The 24,685-nt window shown below is 40.9% G+C and overlaps 1 protein-coding gene across 1 annotated transcript in view; it reads right to left on the bottom strand.

The window, feature by feature from the left end:
- LOC125451411 (collagen alpha-1(XXI) chain-like) overlaps positions 1–24,685 on the bottom strand; it is a 161,392-nt gene that overhangs the window by 112,479 nt on the left and 24,228 nt on the right. Inside the window, exons 4-7 of the mRNA XM_059646342.1 lie at positions 21,360–21,525; positions 16,337–16,562; positions 6,263–6,436; positions 21–98 (exon numbers count right to left, since the gene is read on the bottom strand). Of these exons, the coding sequence (XP_059502325.1) occupies positions 21–98; positions 6,263–6,436; positions 16,337–16,562; positions 21,360–21,525 (644 nt within the window). The remainder of the gene's footprint in view (positions 1–20; positions 99–6,262; positions 6,437–16,336; positions 16,563–21,359; positions 21,526–24,685) is intronic.

A 24,685-nucleotide genomic window follows, 5' to 3' on the forward strand; every position in this document is an offset into this window, starting at 1 on the left:
TGATTATCTAAATTACTCACCACTGAAGGGATTTCACAGGCAGTTTCCCGATCACTTTGCTGTGGATCGCAGTAGAGTCGAAGTTTCTGTATTTCTATCTATTTAATGAAAATAAAGAGTGTATCAATCATAAAGAAAACAAGTAAACAGGCACTGTGAAAATTGTTTTGGGTTATCCAATTTAATGCAACATCCAATTGATTGCAGTTAACATTTAAAAGACTTTTACTTTCAACCTAGGCATTTTTTTTTTCAAAATTCCTTCACTGAATGTGGTATCACTAGAAAGGCTAACAATTATTGCCCATCCAAAAGTGCCCTTGAGAAGGTGGTGCAAACCTGTCTCTTGAACACATAAGTAAAGAAGAAACATAAAGTCCAAATGCTAGAAACCCATCTCCACCAGCTCTATGTGTGTAACTGCATCACATAGACTGCGGCATTTCAAGGTATCAGCTGGCCATTATCACATTCTTGAGGGCATTTAGGGATTGGTGACAAATGATGGCCCAGCCAGCAATGATAAGAATAAACAAAAAAAATTGTGGAGTTTTCCTGAGATATCATATACTATCATATATTAGGGTTACACATATATCATTAGCTATGCAAACTGCTTGCATTGGGAGGGGAGATAATATTCACCTACCTGAGTCATGAGTGTTTTTGAGTATGGAACACGTTTAAAGATCTCGCACTCTGACCCAGTCTCAAATCTAAATTAATTTGTTAGAATTTCATGTATCACTATTTTTATTTATTAAACATCAACTTCATGATTGTAGTCCATGCCTCACCAATATGGCACATCCACTTCTCACTCAAACTATTTTTATAACGCAACCAGTGACGACTGATTTTGAATACTTTACATTATGGACATGCATTTAACAAGAACCATCAAAACTCACTTAGCTGCTTTACAAAAGTACAGTGCGGAGAATCATTGTCATATTACCCTTGTCTGGATCTAGCCTCCGGTCCACAAGGAAACAGGACACCATTCCAGTCTATTTCACAACATGGTTCTGGCATAATTAACTTCTGATATGGTTGTGTAGGTCACAATTGTGTTTTAAATCACTCTTTCCAATGAACAGAATACTGTACCATTATTGGGTCAAGAATCTATCAGACAGACAATTCAAGATCCAACAGATATTACTTGATTATGGGATATTATGGTGGAGTAAAGTGCCATTATTTATTTACGTACCATTATTTACTTGTGAACTTTTCATTTTCTTTAAAAATGTTGACAACTTTAAATAAAAACCCTGAGCCATACTGACAGCATATTGAGAAAATGACCATTAATGAACAATTCGCGGATAAATTATTAGTTATAAGTTATCAAAAGAATGTACTCCTACAGGATCAGCCTCTAGGCTAGGAGAACAGAAAGCTGTGGCACTCACAGTAGATCCAGCAAGGTGACTACAGCAACATTAGATCAGTCACAATTAAATAGTAAACAATATAAATCATACAAATAAGGAAAAGCCTGCTGATTACTCATCAAACTGCTATTGATTTGGACCCTTACACATGAGAAAAGCCAGTTGACTGAAACAGCAGTAGGCTCTTGTGAAATATGAGGGGAAAACATTGCTGTTGGCCATCAATAAAATGGCTAGAACTGGTGGAGATTATGGGTGGGGTGTAGATAGTAGGTGTGCAGGCCTAAAGCTGGTAATGCCAGGCAGGATCTCACTGATTCACGCGCAGGTACTAGCAATGCACTATGCAGGGTTCAGGGAGGTCCAGGGCTAGTAAAACTCTCAGATCAGCTAACACCTGCCAATGTACTCGCATTTTACACTCAATAATCACAGACAAACATTTGTTAATTCAGAGCTCCTTTGGTTAGCACTGCAGCCTCACAGCACCAGGGACCTGGGTTCGAATCCCGCCTCGGGCGACTGTCTGTGTGGAATTTGCACATTCTCCCCAAGTCTGCGTGGGTTTCCTCCGGGTGCTCCGGTTTCCTCCCACAGTCCAGCCTAGGTGGATTGGCCATGCTAAATTGTCCACAGTGTTCAAGGTTGTGTGGGTTATAGGGGGATGGGTCTGGGTGGAATGCTTCAAGGGGCGGTGTGGACTTGTTGGGCCGGAGGGCCTGTTTTCACACTGTAGGGAATCTAATCTTATCTTTTCTATTCATGCAAATCACATTAGTTAGCTGCTGTATTGTTTAATGAATTTCTGCAGTTCTAATGGAAAGTAAACAGCTCAGTTAAGTTACCACAACCTCCCATTCATGGCAGTATTAGTGAGCAGGGATTGTGAATGGTGTATGATGGCACATTGACAGTTATTCTGAGATAACAAAGCATAGAGCTGGATGAACACAGCAGGCCAAGCAGCATAAAAGGAGCAGGAAAGCTGACGTTCCGAATCGAGATCCTTCTTCAGAAATAGGGGAGGGCAATGGGATTCTAGGGATTCTGAGAATTCCCTTCCCCTCCCCCATTTCTGAAGAAGGGTCTCGACTCGAAATGTCAGCTTTCCTTCCCCTCTGATGCTGCTTGGCCTGCTGTGTGCATCTAGCTCTACACCTTGTTATCATAGATTCTCCACCATCAGCAGTTCCTACTTTCTCTTGACAGTTATTCTGTTTCTTTTCCCCACCTTTCCATTGGTGTAACTACGTACCATTATTTACCAGGCTTGTAAATGAATTCTGTGCAAAGAGACAATTTGATTGAAGTATATATACTGCCTAGTCTAACTTCTATTTCAAGTCAGTCTCTTGTGTTACACTATCAGGATCAAATGAATGGTGATAATAGCTATGCAGGAGAAGAAAAATATGTTCCACTCGCAGCATGTTCATAAACTTTAAAAAAACACAGCTAATAAATATTAAGAGACCAGCTTTAATCCATCAGAAAGGCAGACATGTCTCCATCAGACTACCCAGTGGTTAGAAAAGTTAAGTTAAAATGTGACCATTAATCTTTATATTAGTCATTCAGCAAGTCTGACTTCAAGTTTCCCCAGATAGCTGTCATTTTAATTTTCCAATTTGTTCCCATTCTGACTTTTCTGTCCTCAGTGTGCTGCTGTCTTCCAATGAAGCTCTATGCAAGCTCAAGGAATAGCAGATCATCTTTCCAGTTTTGCATCTTCTGGATTTTAGTATTGCGGTTATATGCCAGCATATTGTTTGACTTTGCTAGTACCAATCATTTTTTGATTTGCCAACTGTTTCTTTATTTACTTTCATGTCAATGAGCATTCACTAATTGTGGTGTGGCCCTGTGCACAGACTTTATTTCACTGTAGTAATAAAGAAGAATTTCAGCTGAAAACACACAAAACAACTGTATTAAGGGTTATCGATGCAAGCCAGGATTGTCAATTTAGTCAAGACGTAGCTTTGCCAGAACTAGCAAGATCTACAAAATGAATTAAATTGTGCATGTGAGCTCAAATAGAGTCAAAATACTGAGGATGGTGGAAATGAAGTAAAAATCGAAAGTGTTGGAGAAACATAACAGGTCTGGCAACAGCAGTACAGAGAGAAACAGAGTTAACATTTTGAATCTGATATGACACTTCAGAGTGGTTCTGTTCTGGCATGTGAGAAAGTAGACTCTCTCTGTTCCCATTAGAGGTAACAAATGTGTCTGTACCAGCTTGGATGTTGACAACAGTGTAAAAGATAACAAAGTGCCTGCAAAATTCCCATTGATTTTCCCACTTGCCCCAGCAACAACCTTCTGGAGGTTTGAAAGGCCTGTGGTAGCTGCCCCAGTTGAACAATCTTAACTAGCACCTTACTGGACAATGAAGTGCCACTTCCCACCCAGCCTCTATTTTAGTGACTCCAGCAGGTAAATGGCCCCCTAATCTCCTACATATTTTCAACAGGTAGATCGTACATTTGCCATGTTTGAATAGGCAGCTGCATTTAAGGCTTTCCTACCACACCGTAATGAACTCCGTTCTATGTTCAACCTCACCTTTAATATGAAGCAATCTAAAAAGCTATCTTTCTGTAAAATTCACCTGAAGGAATTTGCTCATGCGTTCTTGACTACTGTCTACTGCAAGACGATTTTCACAAGTCAAAATAGACAACGGATTATTCCATTTTCATGCTCTATAAGATTGGTCTCAGCAACAATCTCGTGAAAAGGGTCCAAGTCATTTGCTCACCATTCAATCCTGACACTGAAATAGGGCACATTACGCTAAATTGTTGTTTCGATCAGAGGATTGGTTATTGTGTATCACACAAATTCATAATTACGCCTACGTGCACTACTTCTGGTTGAGGAAAGCACATTCTACCAGGAACATTTCTGCAGTCGAGGACATTCAGCCTTCAATCTTTGGGTATGTGACCTCCAAGGCGGCCTTTGAGATACACAATAATGCAGATTTGCTGCACTGAAACTGATAGTCAAGTTCCATACCCATGAAGATGGCCTTTACCGTGATCTTGGGTTCATGTCACACTACATGTGGCCCCACCACACCATTCTGTATCTATAAAACCTTCCTTACTGGCCTGGTTTGATGCCATCACCTTGATAAATTGTTATGTTCTCTCTACCTTAGTTAGTTTGCACAGTTTGGGATTACGTATTATTTTGGTTAGACCCTCAGCATGTGACTCTTATACCTATCATGTTATTCCAGCCATTTGGTGCGTCCCCAGTGCCACCTTATTTTTAATATTTTGTAATTATCTCTCGGTCCGATTTAATCAGATTATAGGTCATCCATTCGCTTGTTATTCAGCTGTTGACACTTTACTCACATCATCCGACACGTTTGATCAACTGCAGAGGCTTATGATTTGACATTCCACTCACACTATGTTTTGATCTTTCTGCCCTTCATCTTTCTGCTAATAAATTATGTGTCTGTGTGCTTCTCTCTCACCTCACCTGACCAAGGGGTCATGCTCTGAAAGCTTGTGTTTTCAAATAAAACTGTTGGACTATAACCTGGGGTCGCGTGACGTCTGACCTTGTTCACCCCAGTCCAACACTGGCACCTCCACATCATGTATATTCCCCCAGAAGGGCAAGGTATCTCAACAATTTGAGCAACAGGTGAAACTATTTCATGTTGCTACCATGCAGTAGCAGTACATGTGGTGCTCGCCACAAACATGATACTACCATCAAACCAAAAGTATGCTCTCCCTATGGTCCAAATGATTAACGTACGATATGTATATCAGTCCCAGTGTAACGTCGACCATCTGTCTCAATGACTGAAAGGTCATATTAAACAGCATGTTGATTCAGCTGTTCACAACAGGCAAAATATTGACCATACTCAATTAACCTGTACCAGCAAAGCTCAGAACATATTGCCTAATATTAAATGTGATTCCGCAATTTGACAATACTTGCTAAATAATACTGATTGCGCTCAGAATTACACGAACAACCAATTTAAGATTATCAGTCAAGATTACAGTGTGGTTCCCTTCCACATAGTAGAAGCCACATATATTCACATACAGAACCCTGCAAAGAACACATCTATGCACTAAACCCTTTTCAACAAAAGCTCGAAGGACCATCATTCCTTGGTGCATTCCCCCTGACAATTTAAAGATCAATCAGTTAACTTGAGATAATAAGTTTTCCTTGACTTTTATTAAGACAGAACTTGATGAACACAGTAGCCCAAGCAGCATCAGAGGAGCAGGAGAGGTCTAGGCCTAAAACGTCAGCTTTCCTGCTCCTCTGATGCTGCTTGGCTTGCTGTGTTCATCCAGCTCTACACCTGTTATCTCAGATTCTCCAGCATCTGCAGTTCCTACTATCCCTGAATCAGCCAACTTGTCTGGTTTGAATTTAAACACAAGCTTGGCAATTAAATGGTCATTGTTTGCCACTGCAATACCTCTATTAATAGAATTCACTTGCCAACCTTCTTTCTGTTGCAGTATAAACTGCTGTTTGCTTTGAGAATTGGAATTCTTGAGATTCTTTCCTGATGGTTGCAAGCCCTATGACTTTATGAAAATGTTCACCAGTATACCCTTTCAAACAGTAGTACTCTGTACTACTAAGCAACTATTCGCAATCCAAGTAACCCAAATAAGAACTCAAAGTATCCTAATTTTCCTTGACTTTTATTAAGACAGTTAACGTACACTGAGTAACTATGTAACATAATCCTCCTAAATAATGAAAAGAACTGTTTCTCAAACAAATGAAGACACTTGTGTTTGAAAACATTCTACCAAGTTCATGTAGTGATGTAAGGAGCACTTAGATCTTTTACTTACAGGTACAGATATCTCTCTTTTCACATGTTTGGCCACCTGGGTTTTCCCATTTATAAATATAGGAATGACTTGCTCAAGACGTTTGCTCTGAATCTTTATGTCGTCCAAGAAACAGGTGACCTCCACTTCCAATACCAGTATCTTCAACTGATGCCAGTCTTCATTAAACAATTCCTATTGAATGGAATAAAAGCATTTTTAAGTTATTTTGAAATTGCTGATACTCTTTCAGAAGTCCTATCACTCCGTTGTATGTCTATTGTGACGTGTGATTTGAAGGTCAGGACTCCGCATTTATTTCGCACATTTTGCAATGCTACATCAATTACTCTCAACTGATCTCCAATAAGCCCTAAGCAAGGATCTCCTTCCCCTGCCATTCCCCTCCAGCAATCCTCCAATGATTTGTTTTGTTCCAATTTGTGTTGAGTAGAGCCTTGAAAGAAAATATTCTGATCATTCAGATTTTTACAAAGGGTTACATTTAATTCAATGCACAAGTTAAATTTCTTTCTAATGTATGGAAAATGTGAAAAGTTTTATTAGCTAAAACTTTAAAGAAAGCTTCTCTTCACATATGAACGTGTATTTGTTGTTTTATTAATTCCTTCCTGAAGAAAGTTTATTAGGGATAATGGGAACTGCAGATGCTGGAGATTCCAAGATAATAAAATGTGAGGCTGGATGAACACAGCAGGCCAAGCAGCATCTCAGGAGCACAAGCTTTTGTGCTCCTGAGATGCTGCTTGGCCTGCTGTGTTCATCCAGCCTCACATTTTATTATCTTGAAAGTTTATTAGGGGCTTGGTTTAACAGGGCAACATGCAAAAAGCCGTGCTGATACTCTGTAATTCACATCAGGATGGCACTGGGAGAAAGTCATCCCACCTGGTTTTGATAATGCAGAAGGTGGGCAAGTTCAAAAGTTTAGAACCCAACCCACAATCAATTAAAAAAAACTTAATTAGAAATTAGCATAAATTGATACAGATCATTTACATGGATCGGGGCATGGGCTGAACTTGAGAGCAGGAATAACAACTACTTCATGGGTGAACAGGAGCAGAGAAAAAACACCTGTAACACATGGCTTGGGAGTCAGCTGCTAAGGTTAGCTCCATCGTCTGAAAAGGCTTTTCTTTTCGTTTTCAACATCTGCAGAAGATGGTGCAAAGATTACTACTTTCACAAAGCCATCAGGGACGCCAAGAGACCTTCTAAACTAGAGCTCCAGACTAACTACATGAGCACACACTGTCTCTGGCAAGGCTTACACAATATTATGGGCTACAAAGCAAAGTCAAGTAGAATTGTTCATGCAATGCAACCTTCCCCAGTGAGCTCAATGCTAACTTTGAACGTAAGGTCAGTGAAATGATGTCATCTGCTCTGCCCAAGTCCTCAAGAAATTACAGAGAGTTGTGAATGCTGCCCAGTCCAGCATAAAAACCAACTCTCTTTCTATTAACTTGTTCCATACTTCCCACTGCCTCACGAAAGCAATTGGCATAACCAAAGATCTCTCCCACACTGATTATACTCTCTTCCACCAGTCTGAAGATACGGAAGTTTGAAAACACATATGACCAGAGTTAAGAACAGCTTCTTCCCTGCTGATATCAGACTTATGAACATCACTCTCATATATTAGAACTGATATTTCTCTGCACCTTTCCTGTAACTGTATCATTATATTCTGCACAACACAGTCTGGAGCTGGAGAAACACAGCAGGCCAGGCAGCATCAGAGGAGCATGGAAGTTGCCATTTTGGATCGGGACCCTTCTTCAAAAATGGGGAGGACGAAGGGAGCTGGGAGATAAATAGAGAGAGGTGGAGTGGGGCTAGGGAAGGTAGGAGGGATGGTGGTAGGTGAATGCAGTAGGGAGTAGTGGGGATTGGTCAGTGGGATGGGTGCAGCAGATAGGTGGGAGAGAAGATGGACAGGTTGTGTCAGGTCAAGGAGGCAGGGATGAGAGGGATGTTTGGACGTGGGATGAGGCTGGGCATGGGAAGATTCTAAAACAGGTGAATTCTATGTTAAACATCATCAGACTGGAAGCTCCCGAGGCAGAATATGAGGTGTTGCTCCTCCAGTTTGCAGGTAGTGTCACTGTGACACTGGAGAAGGCCCAGAATGGACATGTCACCCACAGAGTGGAAGGGGGAGTTAAAATGGTTGGTGACTGGAAGGTGTTGTCGTTTGTCACGTATAGAGCACAAATTCTCCACAAAACCGTCCATGAGTGTGCACTTGGTCTCACTGATGTAGAGGAGGCCTCATCGAGAGCAGAGGTTACAGTAGACCAAGTTGGACGATGTACAGATGTCGGATATTAAAGGTTTGCTTTGGGTCTTGAATGGAGGTGAGGGGGTGTGTGTAGAGGCAAGTGTAGCACTTCCTGCGTTTACAGGGAAAGGTGCCAGGAGTGGTGGGGTGTATGGGGAATTTGCAGGGGATGAGGGAGTTGCAGAGAGAGCAGATGGGGATAGGGAGAGAAATTTCTCTTTAGTTGTGGGGTTAGATTGTAGGTGGTGGAAGTGGCAGAGAATGATCTGCTAGAAGCAGAGGTTGGTGGAGTGGTATGTGAGGACAAGGGGGATTCTGTCTTCGCTTTTGTTGGAGGGAGAGGAGGTTTGAGGGCATAAATTCTACGTTAAGGCCATTGGCCTGTAGGTTCCCAAGGCTTCCTCTATATTGGTGAGACCAAGCGTGGACTCAGGGACCGTTTCGTGTAAAATCTGTGCTCTGTACGCGACAAACGACAACATTGGAGGAGCAACACCTCATATTTCACCTCGGGAGCCCACAGCCTGATGGCCTTAACATGGAATTCACCAGTTTTAAAATCTTCCCAGCCCCAGCCTCATCCCACGTCCAAACATCTGTCTCATCCCCACTTCCTTGACCCGACACAAACTGTGCATCTTTTTCCCTGCCTCCCCGCCCCACGCTTCCTGCTGATCAATCCCCATTATGCTCTGCCTGCAGCCAACTTATCACCTCCCCACCTACCTTTCCCTAGCACAACACCCCCCCCACCTCATTGACCCGACACAACTTATCTATCTTCTCTCCCACCTATCTGCCCCACCCATCGCACTAACCAATTCCTACCACTCCCACCTGCATTCACCTATCACCATCCCACCTACCTTTCCACAGTCCCACCCCTCCTTTCCCAGCTCCCTACTCCGTCCCCATTTCTGAAGAAGGGTCCCAACCTAAAATGTCAACTTTCTTGCTCCTCTGATGCTGCCTGATCTGCTGTGTCCCTCCAGCTCCACAGTGTGTTGTCTCTGACTCAAGCATCTGCAGTTCTTGCTATCTCCAACACTATATTCTGCATTCTGGTCTATTGCCCTGATGTACTTACATAAGGTATAATATGTCTGATTAGCACGCAAAACAATACTTTTCACCGTATCTCAGCACTCGTGACAACAACAAATCAAATTAAATCTGCGTTGTCATTTGTCCCATTCATTAGTCTTTGAGAAAATCACTGTCAGAGTGGTCTGCAACAAAATTTGGTTACAGCTCCCAATCCTCTTTGAGCCAAGTGAGGGTTGCATTTCCTGGTGGAGGCAGGATAGGACAAGGAGGCAGAGGAGGGAGATGTCTCAGTGAGCAGCAACATGTCTGCCATTAAGTGTAGCCTAAAGACACTGGAGGCCAGTAAGGAGGGAGACAAAGCCAGCAGGGAAGTCATTAACCTGCAGGCAGTTTATCAAAAATGTTCAAAACATTGACACATGACAGAGACACAATGTAGGAGAAGGCTTTCTCATTTCAAGGACAGTAGTTGTAACATGAATCTGTTAACGATGATGCCATAACTGATGACATGACTCTGACAAGGCAAAAACAAAATGCTGTGGATGGTGGAAAGTTGAAACAAGCACAGAAAAACGCTTGTGAAACTCAGTAGATCTGCCAGCATCGGTGGACAAGAAACAGAGTTAGCCTTTCAAGCCCAGTATAAATCCTCTTCAGAATCTTCCATCCAGCATGTTTTGTGATAGAACATAGAACATAGAAAAGTACAGCACAGTACAGGCCCTTCGGCCCACGATGTTGTGGAATAATCCTAATCCAAAAATAAAATAACCTAAATTCCCCTCAATTCACTGCTGTCCATGTGCATGTCCAGCAGTCGCTTAAATGCCACTAATGACTCCGCTTCCACGACTACCACTGGCAAAGTATTCCATGCGCTCACAACTCTCTGGGTGAAGAACCTCCCTCTGACATCTCCTCTATACCTTCCTCCTAACACCTTAAAACTATGACCCCTCATGGCAATCAATCCCGCCCTGGGGAAAACTCTTTGGCTATCGAGTCTATCCATGCCTCTCATTACCGTGTACACCTCAACCAGGTCACCTCTCTTCCTCCTTCTCTCTAAAGAGAAAAGTCCGAGCTCAGTCAACTTCTCCTTGTAAGACAAGCCCTCCAGTCCAGGCAGCATCCTGGTAAACCTCCTTTGCACCCTCTCCAAAGCCTCCACATCTTTCCTATGATAGGGCGACCAGAACTGGACACAATATTCCAAGTGTGGTTTCACCAGGGTTTTGTAGAGCTGCAGCATAACCTCGCAGCTCTTAAACTTGATCCCCCTGTTAATGAAAGCCGAAACACCATATGCTTTCTTAACAACCTTATCCACTTGGGTGGCAACTTTGAGGGAGCTATGCACTTGAACACCAAGATCCCGCTGTTCCTCCACACTGCCGAGAATCCTGCCTTTAATCCTATATTCAGCATTTAAGTTTGGCCTTCCAAAATGCATCACTTCGTATTTATCCAGGTTGAACTTCATCTGCCATTTCTCAGCCCAGCTCTGCATATTGTCAATGTCTCGCTGAAGCCTGCAATAGCCCTCGATACTATCAACGGCACCTCCAACCTTTGTGTCATCAGCAAACATATTAACCCACCCCTCAACCTCCTCATCCAAGTCATTTATAAAAACTAATGATGTGACTCTGATATTAGCAGAGTAGATGAAAAGAAATGACCAGAGAGAGGCATGAAAGGAGCTGGGTTATTCACTATCCTGGAGAGTTGTATTCAGTAATATACTCATAACTGAGCCCTGTTACAGTATATGAGACAGTGAGAGAACCTTACTTGCACATGAGGATGAACTAGGGCTTCTAGAGGCAATGGCAATAATGACAACCTAATAAAAAGGAAATAGAGTATATGGGTAGAACCCAATGCCCAGAGAAACACAATATAGTCCAAGTGTGCTCTTAAGATAGTAATCACCCAAAGGTTCATTGTGGTGGTATAAACATGTTAAACTTCAATATCAGCAAGACAGACGTCAAAATTGTTACATTTTAGGCAGGTCATAGTCCATGAGGCAGAAGAAAAAAAGATATCGCAACAAAATGGGAAGACGCTGGACAACAGTTATTTGGAAGACTTTGAGTGAAGAAAGGGGAAAAAAATCAATTACTTACCCAGGTCAGAGCGGTTCAGTAAACAATCGTGATCCAGAAAGACACTGCAGTTGATCTAATAATAGATTTATTTGACTTCCAAGGGAAGACACCTCCAAGCCTGGTAGACTATTATTCAAGATAGAACACAGAACACAGAACAGTACAGCACAGTACAGGCCCTTTGGCCCACAATGTTGTGCTGAACTTTTACCCTAATCCTAAGGTCTATCTAACCTCCACCCCAATCTTACACTATCATCCATGTGCCTAGTAGCCACTTAAATGCCCCTATCGTGGGGAACTCCAGTACCTTCTCTGGCAATGCATTCCATGCCCCGACTATTCTGAGTAAAGAACCTACCCTCTGATGTCTCCGAAATTTATCGGCTTCATATAAATACAGCTCAGTCAGTGATTATAGCATTTAAATGACGTTTTGCAGCACCTATTTTCTCATTGGTAAATAGTTTTGTATAACAGTCCAACATTTGTGAACAAGGAATTTAACTTAGAAAATTCACTTCAAAGGCAGGTTACAACCAGGTTCAAATTCTCCACTTCATCTTCAGTCAGACAGAGAAGCAGACACGCTGGTCAAGACCAGAAAGTTATTCATGTCCAAGAACGCAGGCTGAACATTGGCATTATTCAGCAATATTCACCTCCAGAACTACTCCTGGAAGGAAGATTACAAACAGAAAAACCACTGTGAAGGACATAATCTCAGTTTGAACATAATATCTCATGATCATTAGAAGATCAAGGAGGTAGTAAAACAGAAGGAAACAGCAGAATTGGTATAAAATGGGTAATAAAAAACATTTAATTTTGACAGCAGGTCAAAAAATCTGGATAAATGATAGACAGGTAGAGGCAACATTTCTTAGGGGAGCAGATCAATTGATCACATATACTCAATGAAACTGAAGAAATGTTCAACAGAAACAGGAATGCACCTTACTCTAGCCTAGAAGTGGGACAGAGTATGATTATCATAGGTTGTGAGAGAGACACGATTGTACCACCACCTAATACCTTACAGAATGGTACAGCAGTTGCAGGAATAGTGGAGAATCATCATCCTCCAGTGAAAATTAAACAATTTAGAGCGGGGTGACTACTGAGAGTTTCAAATCATATTGACTGTGAGATAGACTTTATGGAGACCTGGGGAGGGGAATGGTGTCAATGGAGATAATGATATTAATGATAAGAATGGCAGTGCATATTAATTAAAAACAAATTGCTAAAATCATGTAATCCAAGCAAGAAAGAAATCTACGACATGTTGTAGTGTAATGGAAGCATAGTATATAAATGGATATTACAATGTGTTAATGATAGTGATATAATGGTTTACTCTGACATTATCAGAGCAGAGGAGAACAGAAGAACAGATTAGAGGAAAGCACAGTCATGGAATGAGAGCTATGTTCACTAATATATATGTGGAAATTTTATGATAGTCCACTTTAACCACTATCAATTTTTAACTTCTGTCATCTGATTTTAATACAGAGACATTCAATGAACCAAAATTGGATTTATAAAGTAAAGAAACACTGATTTAGGATGGCCGTACTGATTACCTGACCAGGTTGAGACAAGGTCATGAAACCATCAATAAAGAAGTTGGAGGCTGATCAGAAACTGACATAATGAAAATGACTGAAACCAGACACTTAGGCCTATACGTTCCATCATGTTTCATTATTTTTCTTGAGCTTATTAAGTAATGAAACTCCACTTTCTGTCACACAGAAAATATTACAATTGGTTCCATAATTCTGATCTGCTGAATTATGCTTTAACTGATGAAAGCTGCATGATGAATCTTTCAGTGGCTGACTTAGTAAGTCAATAAACAGGAGCTGATCCACCAGGTCATTACAAAATAAAGTGTTACAGTATTGAGGAGATAAACTGAAGTGCTACAGGCCAAGAGAAATGTAACCCAGAATAAAGGAACAGCCTCAAAGACAAAGTTTATGTAGATTTCCAAAACTGAGAGAATCAAGAGATGGTGTACAGGTGGCTGATGTCACCCATCAGACATCCATGAATCTCTGCTAAGAGAGTTATAGAACAAACCGCATCTCCAAAACGGTCACTTTCAAGATTGTTCTACTGAAGGTTAAGTTTTCCATCTGGGCTGCTCTGGTGGCTTTGTGATATCCTCCGGGTTGAATGTCATTGACTGCTTCCTTCTGCTGTGCTCTGCACAATCTTGTTTACCCTCAGGCTGAGGAGGGTGGGTAGGGGTGCCATGAGGTATCAGAGGGTGAATCCATGAGCAATTCAGATGAGGGCTCTATAGAGCCACAGTGGATGACAAGGGAAGGCAGCAGGGGTTCTTAGTAACTAGAAGGAAGGGAAAGCACTGAACACAAGGTGCTTCCAATAGGGTGTCTCAGGACTCCTGGGATATCACTCAGGAGCCATGCCAAGGGGACTTTGCTCAATCCTCAGTACACTTCTGGAGTCAATAATATGACACCATCGCCGAAATGGTATCCAAGGCTCAGAAAGAATAAACTATTGTTTTGTAGCCCTACAGCCATCAGCCCCTTCTCAGCTTTGCACAATATCTAACGGGAAACAACTCATGCATTTGACCCATAGCACACAAAACTGACATCTACATATTGCTCACAAAAGCTCTTCAATTTTTAAAGCATTTTTTTCATTTTGTTCCACTTGCTGCACAACAATGTTACCCTGTTACTGTCAGCTATGATGAAGGTAGGCCATGACTCTGATGTCCCTAGGTTTGGATGACCCTGGCAGCTGCCATCTGTCCGCCTGACGCTGTGAGGGCCCAGACAGTATGAAAGATCCATGTGGAAGCAGACACTACATCCACTTCAGCCTATATGCATTTATACCAACAGCTATCACTTTGCCTGAATTGACAAATTAATCTTGAAATAAACAAGAATATTGTCAAAAAGAATTTTTCGCCACGGTATTTTGTTAGACTTATTTTCCTGCTGCCAAAAAACACAAGTCTGTATTTTTACATTTTCCACACAGTCGGTTTAGTTTTAGTCAAAAACTTGGAAGCTATTCCGCTGTTTCTTTTCACAGCTGAAATGGTCCATTATTGATGTTATCTGAGGGTGGACGGGTTAGAGAAAAGGACTTTAAGCTGGTGAATGGAACATTTTCCCTCTTTGGGCACCCAGCCATGGCACATATTCCAACTTAAGGTTACCAGGGAAGATGCAAAGAAATACTTAATGCAACTGTATTATTAAACAATGCATTAAAATGTTAAATTTGCCACATATGATGCACTAAATTTAAAACTATGTCAAATAACGTACAGTTGGTGCATCTACGCACACCGAATGAAGGGCAACAGCATTCTATTGATCTCTATGAGCTGACATCAAATAGTCACACAGGAACCCTATTTGAAGTGAAAAGAGCTGCTTGATCAATCAGGCTGAATGATATTTAAAACAACTGCATTAGCCCAATACATGTATGAATCCTCTTCAATGCAACAACCTTGATAGAGCTAGAAAAGCAATGGATGTGGTATATTTAATGCCCTTATGGCCTGCAGTTGAAACAACGTCCCTGCAGCTGACATAAGCTACTATCCAGCTGAAATTTCAGATCCATACTGGACCTCATTCTAAAACCCTGTTGAGCAGTGGTGCAAACTGGGAAATTAAGGCCCATTGCAAAAATATAAAAACAGTGCATTTAAAAGTAGCCACATAAATATTGTCCATTGCAATGATGCTTACACAAATTACTCATATAGCTTTACAGCTCTTTTATGGTTAATCATTCATTCCCATATTCCAAAAGAGGAATATTCAAGCTCCAAAGTATAACCAAAAGTCTTGACAAATTCATATACTAAAATAGCTTTAAAACCACTGTCTAAAACACAACGCATCGGATTGACTGTAGATTAAACATTACTTATGCCTTTCACTTCAGACAACAGTAAGATCTGTAAGATCAGACGGTACAATATACCAGAAAGTGGACAAAATGTGGAAGAGGTTTCAAAAATTATAACCCTTGTTTTCTTATGTAGCAAATTGATCTGAACATCTTTGCATAAAGAAAAAAATAGGCATGGCAAAGCAGCTAGCTTCCACCAAGCACGAGATCAACGCTTCCAGTTCTTACATCTGGGGTGATATCAAGGGTATTCTGCCAGATAGGTAAGGCCTACAATTACATTAAAATAAGCAAATAAGGTATGTGGCCATTGCTTTAACCTATGCTAATTTATATATGTAAACATGACCAAAAAATCTTTGTAAATTGAAGCAGTGGCAGTAATAATTCTTAAATTCTTCAAATGATACAGGATAGAAGTTCCTATTTGGGTGTGTCCCTAAACAGATGGTGAAAATTGTGCAGGGGATATAACAGCAGCCAAAACAAGGCTACCCATTTGGCACTAATGCTCTTATAAACTTTCAGCTTGTACTCTACAACATAAGTTAATCTCCAAATTTATCCAGATAAACATTCAAACTCCAAAACAGAAAAAAGTACATTTGATAACTTTATACGACTTAGTCAGCCCATTCCATTGACCTTAAATTTGAAGAGAAGTCTCACAAAGCATATAATACCAAACACACTGACCTGTAGTTTGCCACCTTCAAATGTCACTGTCTGGATTTCATTGACCAGACTTGTAGTAGTAAAGAACACAGCCTGTTGTTCACCATCAATTGTGACAGCTGCTTGAATAATTCCTTCTTTAGATAAGATTCGCCATAAGTCAAATTTCTGTTTGTTGGCTGGACTTCGCAAACGTAGTGTAGCAACAAACACATAAGATGGAGGCAGGCCCTCTGGAAATATGTCTCTGGAAGTATATAAACATTATTATTTTTTTCAGATCCAAACAAACAGAGGTAGAGAGATAGTAGGAACTGCAGATGCTGGAGAATCTGAGATAACAAGGTGTAGAGCTGGATGAACACAGCAGGCCAAGCAGCATCACAGGAGCAGGAAAGCTTGACGTTTCGGGCCTAGACCCTTCTTCAGAAATGGGGGAGGGAAAGGATGTTCTGAAATAAACAGGGAGAGAGGGGGAGGCGGATAGAAAATGGGTAGAGGAGTAGATAGGTGGAGAGGAGACAGACAGGTCAAAGAGGCGGGGATGGAGCCAGTAAAGGTGAGTGTTGGTGGGGAGTTAGGGAGGAGATAGATCAGTCCAGAGAGGATGAACAGATCAAGAGGGCAGGATGAGGTTAGTAGGTAGGAGATGGGGGTGGGGCTTGAGGTGGGAGGAGGGGATAGGTGGGAGGAAGGACTGGTTAGGGAGGCGGGGACGAGCTGGGCTGGTTTTGGGATATGGTAGGGGGAGGGGAGATTTTGAAGCTTGTGAAGTCCACATTGAACACAGGTAGATGTGGGCTCTGATTTCAGAATTACATATCTGTATTTTTCATAGGTATCTGCCACTTTATAAAAATGTTTCTGTTGCAGCAATGCATTTGAGACCTATGGCCATGTTTTGACATTCATTAAATCCTACTTCAGCTTTACTTTGAAACATTGAGGCTGTAAATCTGCCACGTGTAAGTAAGACTTGTCATTATGCATTTAGATTTTTATAATTTTATGCATGGCAAGTTAGTGAATATGTATGTTAATGGGATTGCAGTGCGGGAATTAGGGCATCTTGCACCTGGCAAACATGGCAAACATCATGTACGGCCTTCACCAATTAGAATAAAGGATCGTGAAATTTACAGCATAACATCTAAGAAGGAGTAAGTGAGCACAATATCTATTTTTTTCATTCACTCATGAGGTCTGTATGCTGGCTAGGCCAGCATTCATTGCCCATCACAGTTTCCCATGAAAAGGTGAGCAGCCTTCTTGAACTGCTACAGTTCATGTGTTGTAGGTACGCTCAAAGTGCTACTGAAGAGGACTTCCAGAATTTTGATCCAGCAAAGTGAAGAAGCACAGATGTAGTTCCAAGCCAAGACTGTGTGTAGGCTAGAGGGAAACATGCAGGTGATAGCATTGCCATGCCTCTTTTGTCCTTTTCTTCTGGATTGAGAGGTTTGGAAGATCCTGGGTGAGTTGCTGCAGTGCATGCTGTAAATGGGACAAATTTCTAGCTCAGTGGTAAACGGACTGAACGTTGAAAGTGGTGGATATGGTGCCAGTCAAGTAATCTGCTTTGTCAAGGATCTAGGCCTGAAACGACAGCTTTCCTGCTCCTACGATGCTGCTTGGTCTGCTGTGTTCATCCAGGTCTACATCTTATTATCTCAGATTCTCCAGCATCTGTAGTTCCCACTATCTCTGAAACAACTTATCTCTTGTTGATGATGGACAGGCTTTGAGATGGTCACAGTATGAAATTTGTATGGCCTGAGTGTTACTTGCCACTCATCAGCCCAAGCCTGGTTGTTGTCCAGGTCTTGCTACATATGGACCTGGGCAGTAACTGAGGACTGGTGCAATCATCAGGGAACATTCTGAATTTTGATCTTATGTTTGGATGCAGATAACCAGAAGGCGAAACAGCAATAAATATCAGAGAATATTGGATTAAGAGGGAGAAAAGATAAAGAGAAAGCATGTTTTGAACCCATGTAATAGTTGATTTTCAGTGCCAGTGAAACTGACCAACAGAACCTAATGCATAGTAGAGGAAACAAAGGGTATTTAGGTTAGGATGGACAGGACGTAACATTCTGGGGCTTGTTTAATTCACATATTGTCTACCAATGAACCAATATCAATTTATTCAATGAATTTCAATAGTGAGGGAGACAGAGAGTTAACATCCCTACAAAGCTCATCGTGAGGCAAGCTACTTGTAAAGCAAAAAGGAATACTTGTTCTTAACTAAGCACTTGCCACTCAACCAAAGTTGGTGTACGACCAGAGTCCTCAGTGGGCAGATGACTTCCAACAGTATGGTAGAGAGTAAGAGGACTGTGGGACTCCTCATGTGTTATAATACATGATGTGTTTGTTTGAAGAAACAGATCACTCCCTCCTTGCAGATGGCATTCCTCCTTGTACACATGTGGCTCAGTGGTTAGCACTGCTGCCTCACAGCACCAGGGACCCAGGGTTGATTCCACCCTTGGGCGACTGTCTGTGTGGCGTTTGCACATTCTCCCTGTGTCTATGTCAGTCTCCTCTGGGTGCTTCGGTTTCCTCCCACAGTCTGAAGATGTGCAAGCTGGGTGGATTGGCCATGCTAAGTTGCCTGTCGTGATCAGGGATGTGTAGATTGGGTGAGTTACAGGGGCATGGGTCTGGTTGGGATGCTGCAAGGATCGGTGTGGACTTGTTGGGCTGAAGGGCCTGTTTCCACACTGTCTGGATTCTATTAATAGGAACAGCATTGGTGCACTGTTATTTTGAAGGGAAAATTTATAGCGCTGTAATCAAAATGCTAATTTGGAAAGAAGTTTAAAGCTCAAAAGGCTCCTAATCTAGTGGAAGAATGCATATCAACAAAAGGAAAGGACAGGAAAGGACCATCAACTCTACCCTATTAAATTGAATGAGCATTCTCATGCACCATTTAACCAACTGTAATCCATGCTATCCCTTAGGGTAAATAAAGAAAATATAATCTTTGGTCAATTTAGAAACAAAACCTGAGAAATCCCTCTCCAACTACTGAAGACAGCATCAGTTCCACAATGACTCATCACAAATTACAATTAACAAGTAACTTGTCATCTGTAACGGGAGATGAGTTCCCATCTCAATAACTGATCAAGTTTTTAAAAATTCACTTGTGGGACGTGGACATCGCTGGTTGGCCGGAATTTTGTTGCCCATCACTGGTTGCCTGTGAGAAGGTGGTGGTAGTGAGCTGCTGCTTTAACTGCTGCAGTCTACATGCTGTAAGTTAACCCCCAATGCCTTTGCAGAGGGAATTCCAAGATGTCTTTTAAAAACATATAGCATCACCAACTGTCTCAGCAGCGTGTGTTCCAAAGGACTTACTCTAAAGAAATCCCAAAATCTAGCTTTTGGGATTACTTCTAAACTATCTATTCTAAACATTGTGGTGGCTGGGGAGATTTTAGACAATAATGCAAACAAGTGTAATGGAGAAGGAAGTTTGGAGGAATGAAAATCCTCTCAAAACTAATCCTACTCTTCCAAACGTTTAATCGATAAAATGCAAAGTGTATTTTATGTGCTGAGACCCTCTAATTGCTAACATAACTCAGATGCTCAGGTTCATGCTGGTAAAAGACAAGACTTTTCTGCCAAGCCATACCAAAAGCCATGTCATATTAAGCTGAGATTATGGGCACAAAGTCTATTCAGCACTAAGATGTAAACAGCATCTGCTAGGAAGTGAAATCTACATAGATAACATGCAAGGTTACAAACACAAATGTTACCAACGGCTCCAGATAATCTGGTAATCAGGAATTCTGACTGATGTGGAAACACATCAGAGATAGTAGGAACTGCCGATGCTGGAGTCTGAGATAACAAGGTGTGGAGCTGGATGAGCATAGCAGGCCAGGCAGCATCAGAGGAGCAGAAAAGCTGACGTTTCGAGTCAGACCTAAAATGTCAGCTTTCGTGCTCCTCCGATGCTGCTTGGCCTGCTGTGTTCATCCAACTCCACACCTTGTTATCTTATTCTAACTGGTGTACTGAATTTCATTAAAATAAATCATTTATTATTGGTTTCTACTATATATGACTCCTAATGAAATATTACCGAGGATAATATCTCATCCTGGCTGGTACAGTACAACAAGGAATAAGGAATTGGTCAATTCTTTTACAATCTGCCTGATTTTCTTATACACAACCAAACAAGCAAATCATGAAGGAAACATAACATGGGCTAAATGTTATATTTAAGCACAACATCATGATCCAAAACAGAGTTTCCATTTATCTTTTCTTAAATGATGTAACTGTTTAACATTAACTGTTTCTAATGTTGTAGAGATACGAGTACAGATTACTTTGCCATTAGATGCTTACCTTGGTTTCAATATGTCAGTTCAGCTTAAATTATTACAGTAATGTCTGTAAAAGCACGTGATTAAATTTCCTGTATGAGGTCTCTACAAATTTTCATCTAAGAACAATATTCCTTGGCAAAATACCGAGACTTTTCAAAGGAGATTTTTCTTGAACATTTGTTAATTCTCATCATATTATTCAGGACTTCCCATGCAATCTACTGCTGATGTTCCATATAACACAATTTCCTTTTAGTTATTCGCACATATTACGCTTTCCAAGAGAAAGTCTCCATTTTAACTTTAAAAATCCCGCAAAATTATCACTAGTCTAATCTGAAATAAATGCTGTAGTTTCAAAATCATGGAATTATGATTTTACTGGTTTTCAAAGAAAACATTTTGGTCAAGTTGGATTTGCATGGTCTAAGGATAAAAGAAAAGTGGGGACTTCCTCAGGATCAAGTAGTTCAGATATACTGATAAAATTGCGGTTAATTCCATTAAAGAAAAGTACAGGCTAAAGTGTACTTCCTACATTAGTTCCAGCAGCTGAAAACCTTGGCCTTAGATGTGTTTTTGACATGTTACAGTATGGACTTGATTTATTTTCCTGTCATTTATTTTGTGAATTAGGAAAGGCTTATACATATTATTAGTGTTTCAAAAGTAAGCCATACCTAGTATTCTCTGTCACGTCTGTTTGAGATGTCAATAAGAAACCTGCTTCTGTCGTCAATGATCCAGATATTTCCTGAGCTTTTTGTGGTATTTTAAAGCCCACAATTAATTCAAAACCTTTCTCATCACGTGCAGCTACAGGAATTCTTGTAGGACATACCGATTCTGATAAACAAATGAAACAGAATGAGGTCAATATTTGTTCTGTATAACAGCCTGCTTCATATTGTTAAGTGCACACAAGATTAGATTAAATTAGATTAGATTCACGCACGCCTTGTCTTCCCAAAAGCCATATTTATGTTATCTCTTCATCAGTTACAATTACGCAGCCTTGCATGAAAATTTTAGCTCAGCAAAAAGCAGCTGGTCTTTGACAAGAAGGATCACTTCGCTGCAAAAGGTGTGTCCAGAGATCATGGCAACTGAAAGTAGGTGAAGAACGATTTTAACTCTTCAACCATGCAGTTGATTTCCAACCTATCTGCTCAGCTGAAACCTGGTAGCTTAGCATTTAAAACAGACCAGATCATTTACCCACCAATGCCACACTTGCATTCCATGTTCTCCATCTTTAGCCTGGTCATCAGAAAATCCAGTGGGTTCTGTTATTTTACAATATATGTTTGAGTTCTCATGATATCATACAGCCAAGACTGCAACTTTCATTTCAAAGTCAAGTGAGTTAAGCTCTAGAAGTAGGTCAATCAAAATCAGTACGTTTATTTTTCCTTTCTAATCGACTAGGCCACATAGTCAAAGTTAGACCTATTCTCAAAATCTTTCCTGCTTTTATACCAGGAAAACACCCTGAAAACTACATTATCTACACTTACCCAAGTGCTGTTGTTTGTTGTGTTGCTGGGTTCCTCATCCAAACTCACTGATTTAACCACACAAGATTAGTAATTTATAAGTAAATTCAATTTATTTCAACACTCCAACTAATATATATGTTATGTATATATGTGTATAATACATACACGTTACAGAATAGCTCACAAACTGGTATAATGTAGAAACTCAGCAACCACAGCATCTCTTAGCAATAGCTGCAACCACTTCAATATATAATTAAGTAGCAGAGATACCACAGTGCGGAGCTGGAGGAACACAGCAGGCCAGGCAGCATCAAAGAAACAAGAAAGCTGCCTGACCTGATGTGTTCCTCCACTCCATACTGTGTTATCTCTGACTCCAACATCTGCAGTTCTTACTAACTCTGAGTGAGTTATAATTAAGTGGCTGCTGGTTACTTCTCACTTTATATTCTGGTTTCTTGATCATTTGCATCTTCTCTTAAATAGATAATCCAACAAGCTTTTTTTTCCCCTAAAGTTCACATCACATAACTTAAGAGTGAAAATACATAGTACAGCAGTTGCAAAACTGTTTACATAGAAAATAGGTTGGGCAACAGGCTGGCTCAGAGGTTACCGCAACTGCCTCACAGTGCCATGGACCCAGTGTGAGTCCAGCCTCAGGGAAACGGCTGTGTGGAGTTTGCACGTTCTCCTTGTGTCTACGTGGGTTTCTACCAGGTGCTCTAACTTCCTCCCACAGTCAAACGTTGTGTGGATTAGGGAGACCGGCCACTCAAAATTGCCTGTAGTGTCCAGGGATGTGCAGACCAGGTGGATTAGCCATGGTTTCAATAAAACGCGTGCAGTTATGGGGATCTGGTGTACTGCTTTTTGGAGGGCTGGTGCAGACATGAGGGGTCGAAGGGCCTCTATATTGTAGAGATTCTAAAGATTCTATGATCTCTGGATAATCCATTTGTAGTGCATTTCTCCCCTTTAATCTCCCTTGACACCTTCAGACGAGTTGCCAGAACAGCTCTCTGGACAGCTAAGTAATTAGCTTGCTACCTACTTCATCGGTGACTTCATAGAAGGTGGCACTTCATTTTTACTTCAAGTCACTGTAATCTGGGTGTGCACCTGTCAGTACCTTGTGCCAAATTATTTCCAATTGTTTGCAGTCAGTTTCCATAACAACTCATCTATCAAATAAGTATGTGTGAAATCTTGAGACACCAGAACAAGTGTCTCACCTTTCATTTTTGAATAGTTGGATTGCTTTTGCCAAAGATGTTTGGAGGCAAATGCAGGTGGCTTTTCACCTTGCATAAGATATGCTCATAACCCTTTTGGAGATGAATTGACCTCCAAGACTGCTTCCTTTCTTGGGTTGTAATACGACAGAACATGTTTCTTCCGACAATACCTGTTCACACAACTTAAACAAGTGCTGATGGTCCTCCTGATTGCAACTCCAGAGTCAGGTTTCCTGCATTGGCGACTCTCATCTCCCACTCAGCATACTATGCAATGGCCTTGGCTGACACATTACCCAGTTCCCATTCAGCAAGGATGACTCATATTTTCTGAAATCTTTTAGTAGTATGACAATATCGTGATCATTCTTCTTCTCCAGAAAGTTATTTTCAGAAGACTTTGATCAGCTTTGAGGCAATTTTTATCCCATTACCCATTCAAGCATTTAGGCTTTAGTAACTGTAGTCTGTGCTCTTTCAATAGTTGATTCCTGTGGCGGCAGTTACCTGTCAACCATCAGCTCCCATTGGTGCATTCTGAAATTCAATTTTACTAATACAAAGCTTGTTTTGTAACATGTTCTAAAGTTTACCAGAGACTACCTCATCTTCCTCAGGCAGGTCCGAAGTGTTGATTCCATGCAGCTGCTTGCTTCCAATTAGCTATAATTTATTTTCAGCGATTGTTGTTCTGTGACAGATAAATCTGAATAGCATTATTCAATCCTCAATTTAAAATGCTTACATGTTGATTGGACCTACCCTTTCATACTGATAAACTTTCAAACTCCCAAGCATAGGGTATTCGTAACCCCTCTACACCAGGAGAGATTCAGCAAAGAAGATGCCATTTTTTAAAAAAAAAGGTCCCTCTTTTATGGCTGCATTTCAAGATATAGCCACACTCATTATTTTTCAATTTCATACTTTTTTGTCATTTGTACAGGCATGGGACCCAAGAACAGCTCAATGGACCTGGAGTTTTTCTACCCAATTCAAAACTGATTGCACAGTGCAACTCTGAATTGATCAAGCTGTCTCCCCAAATAAGGTACTCACTGTTCTGCGAAATCTTACCTATTAAGGGACTCTTCCTCCCAAGGTTTTAATACTCATACAGCCTCTTTGCAGCAACAATTATGTCTGCAGCCCTGTTCTTTGGTCTTCATACTTATAACATCACTGCCAAATTGTGTTTCTGGGTTCCTTAAATGCAAACTTACCAATCACCCATACGTGATTGTAAACTATAAATAGGTTCAATTT

This window comes from Stegostoma tigrinum, chromosome 5, assembly GCF_030684315.1.
Source record: "Stegostoma tigrinum isolate sSteTig4 chromosome 5, sSteTig4.hap1, whole genome shotgun sequence".
NCBI classification, from domain to species: Eukaryota; Metazoa; Chordata; class Chondrichthyes; order Orectolobiformes; family Stegostomatidae; genus Stegostoma; species Stegostoma tigrinum.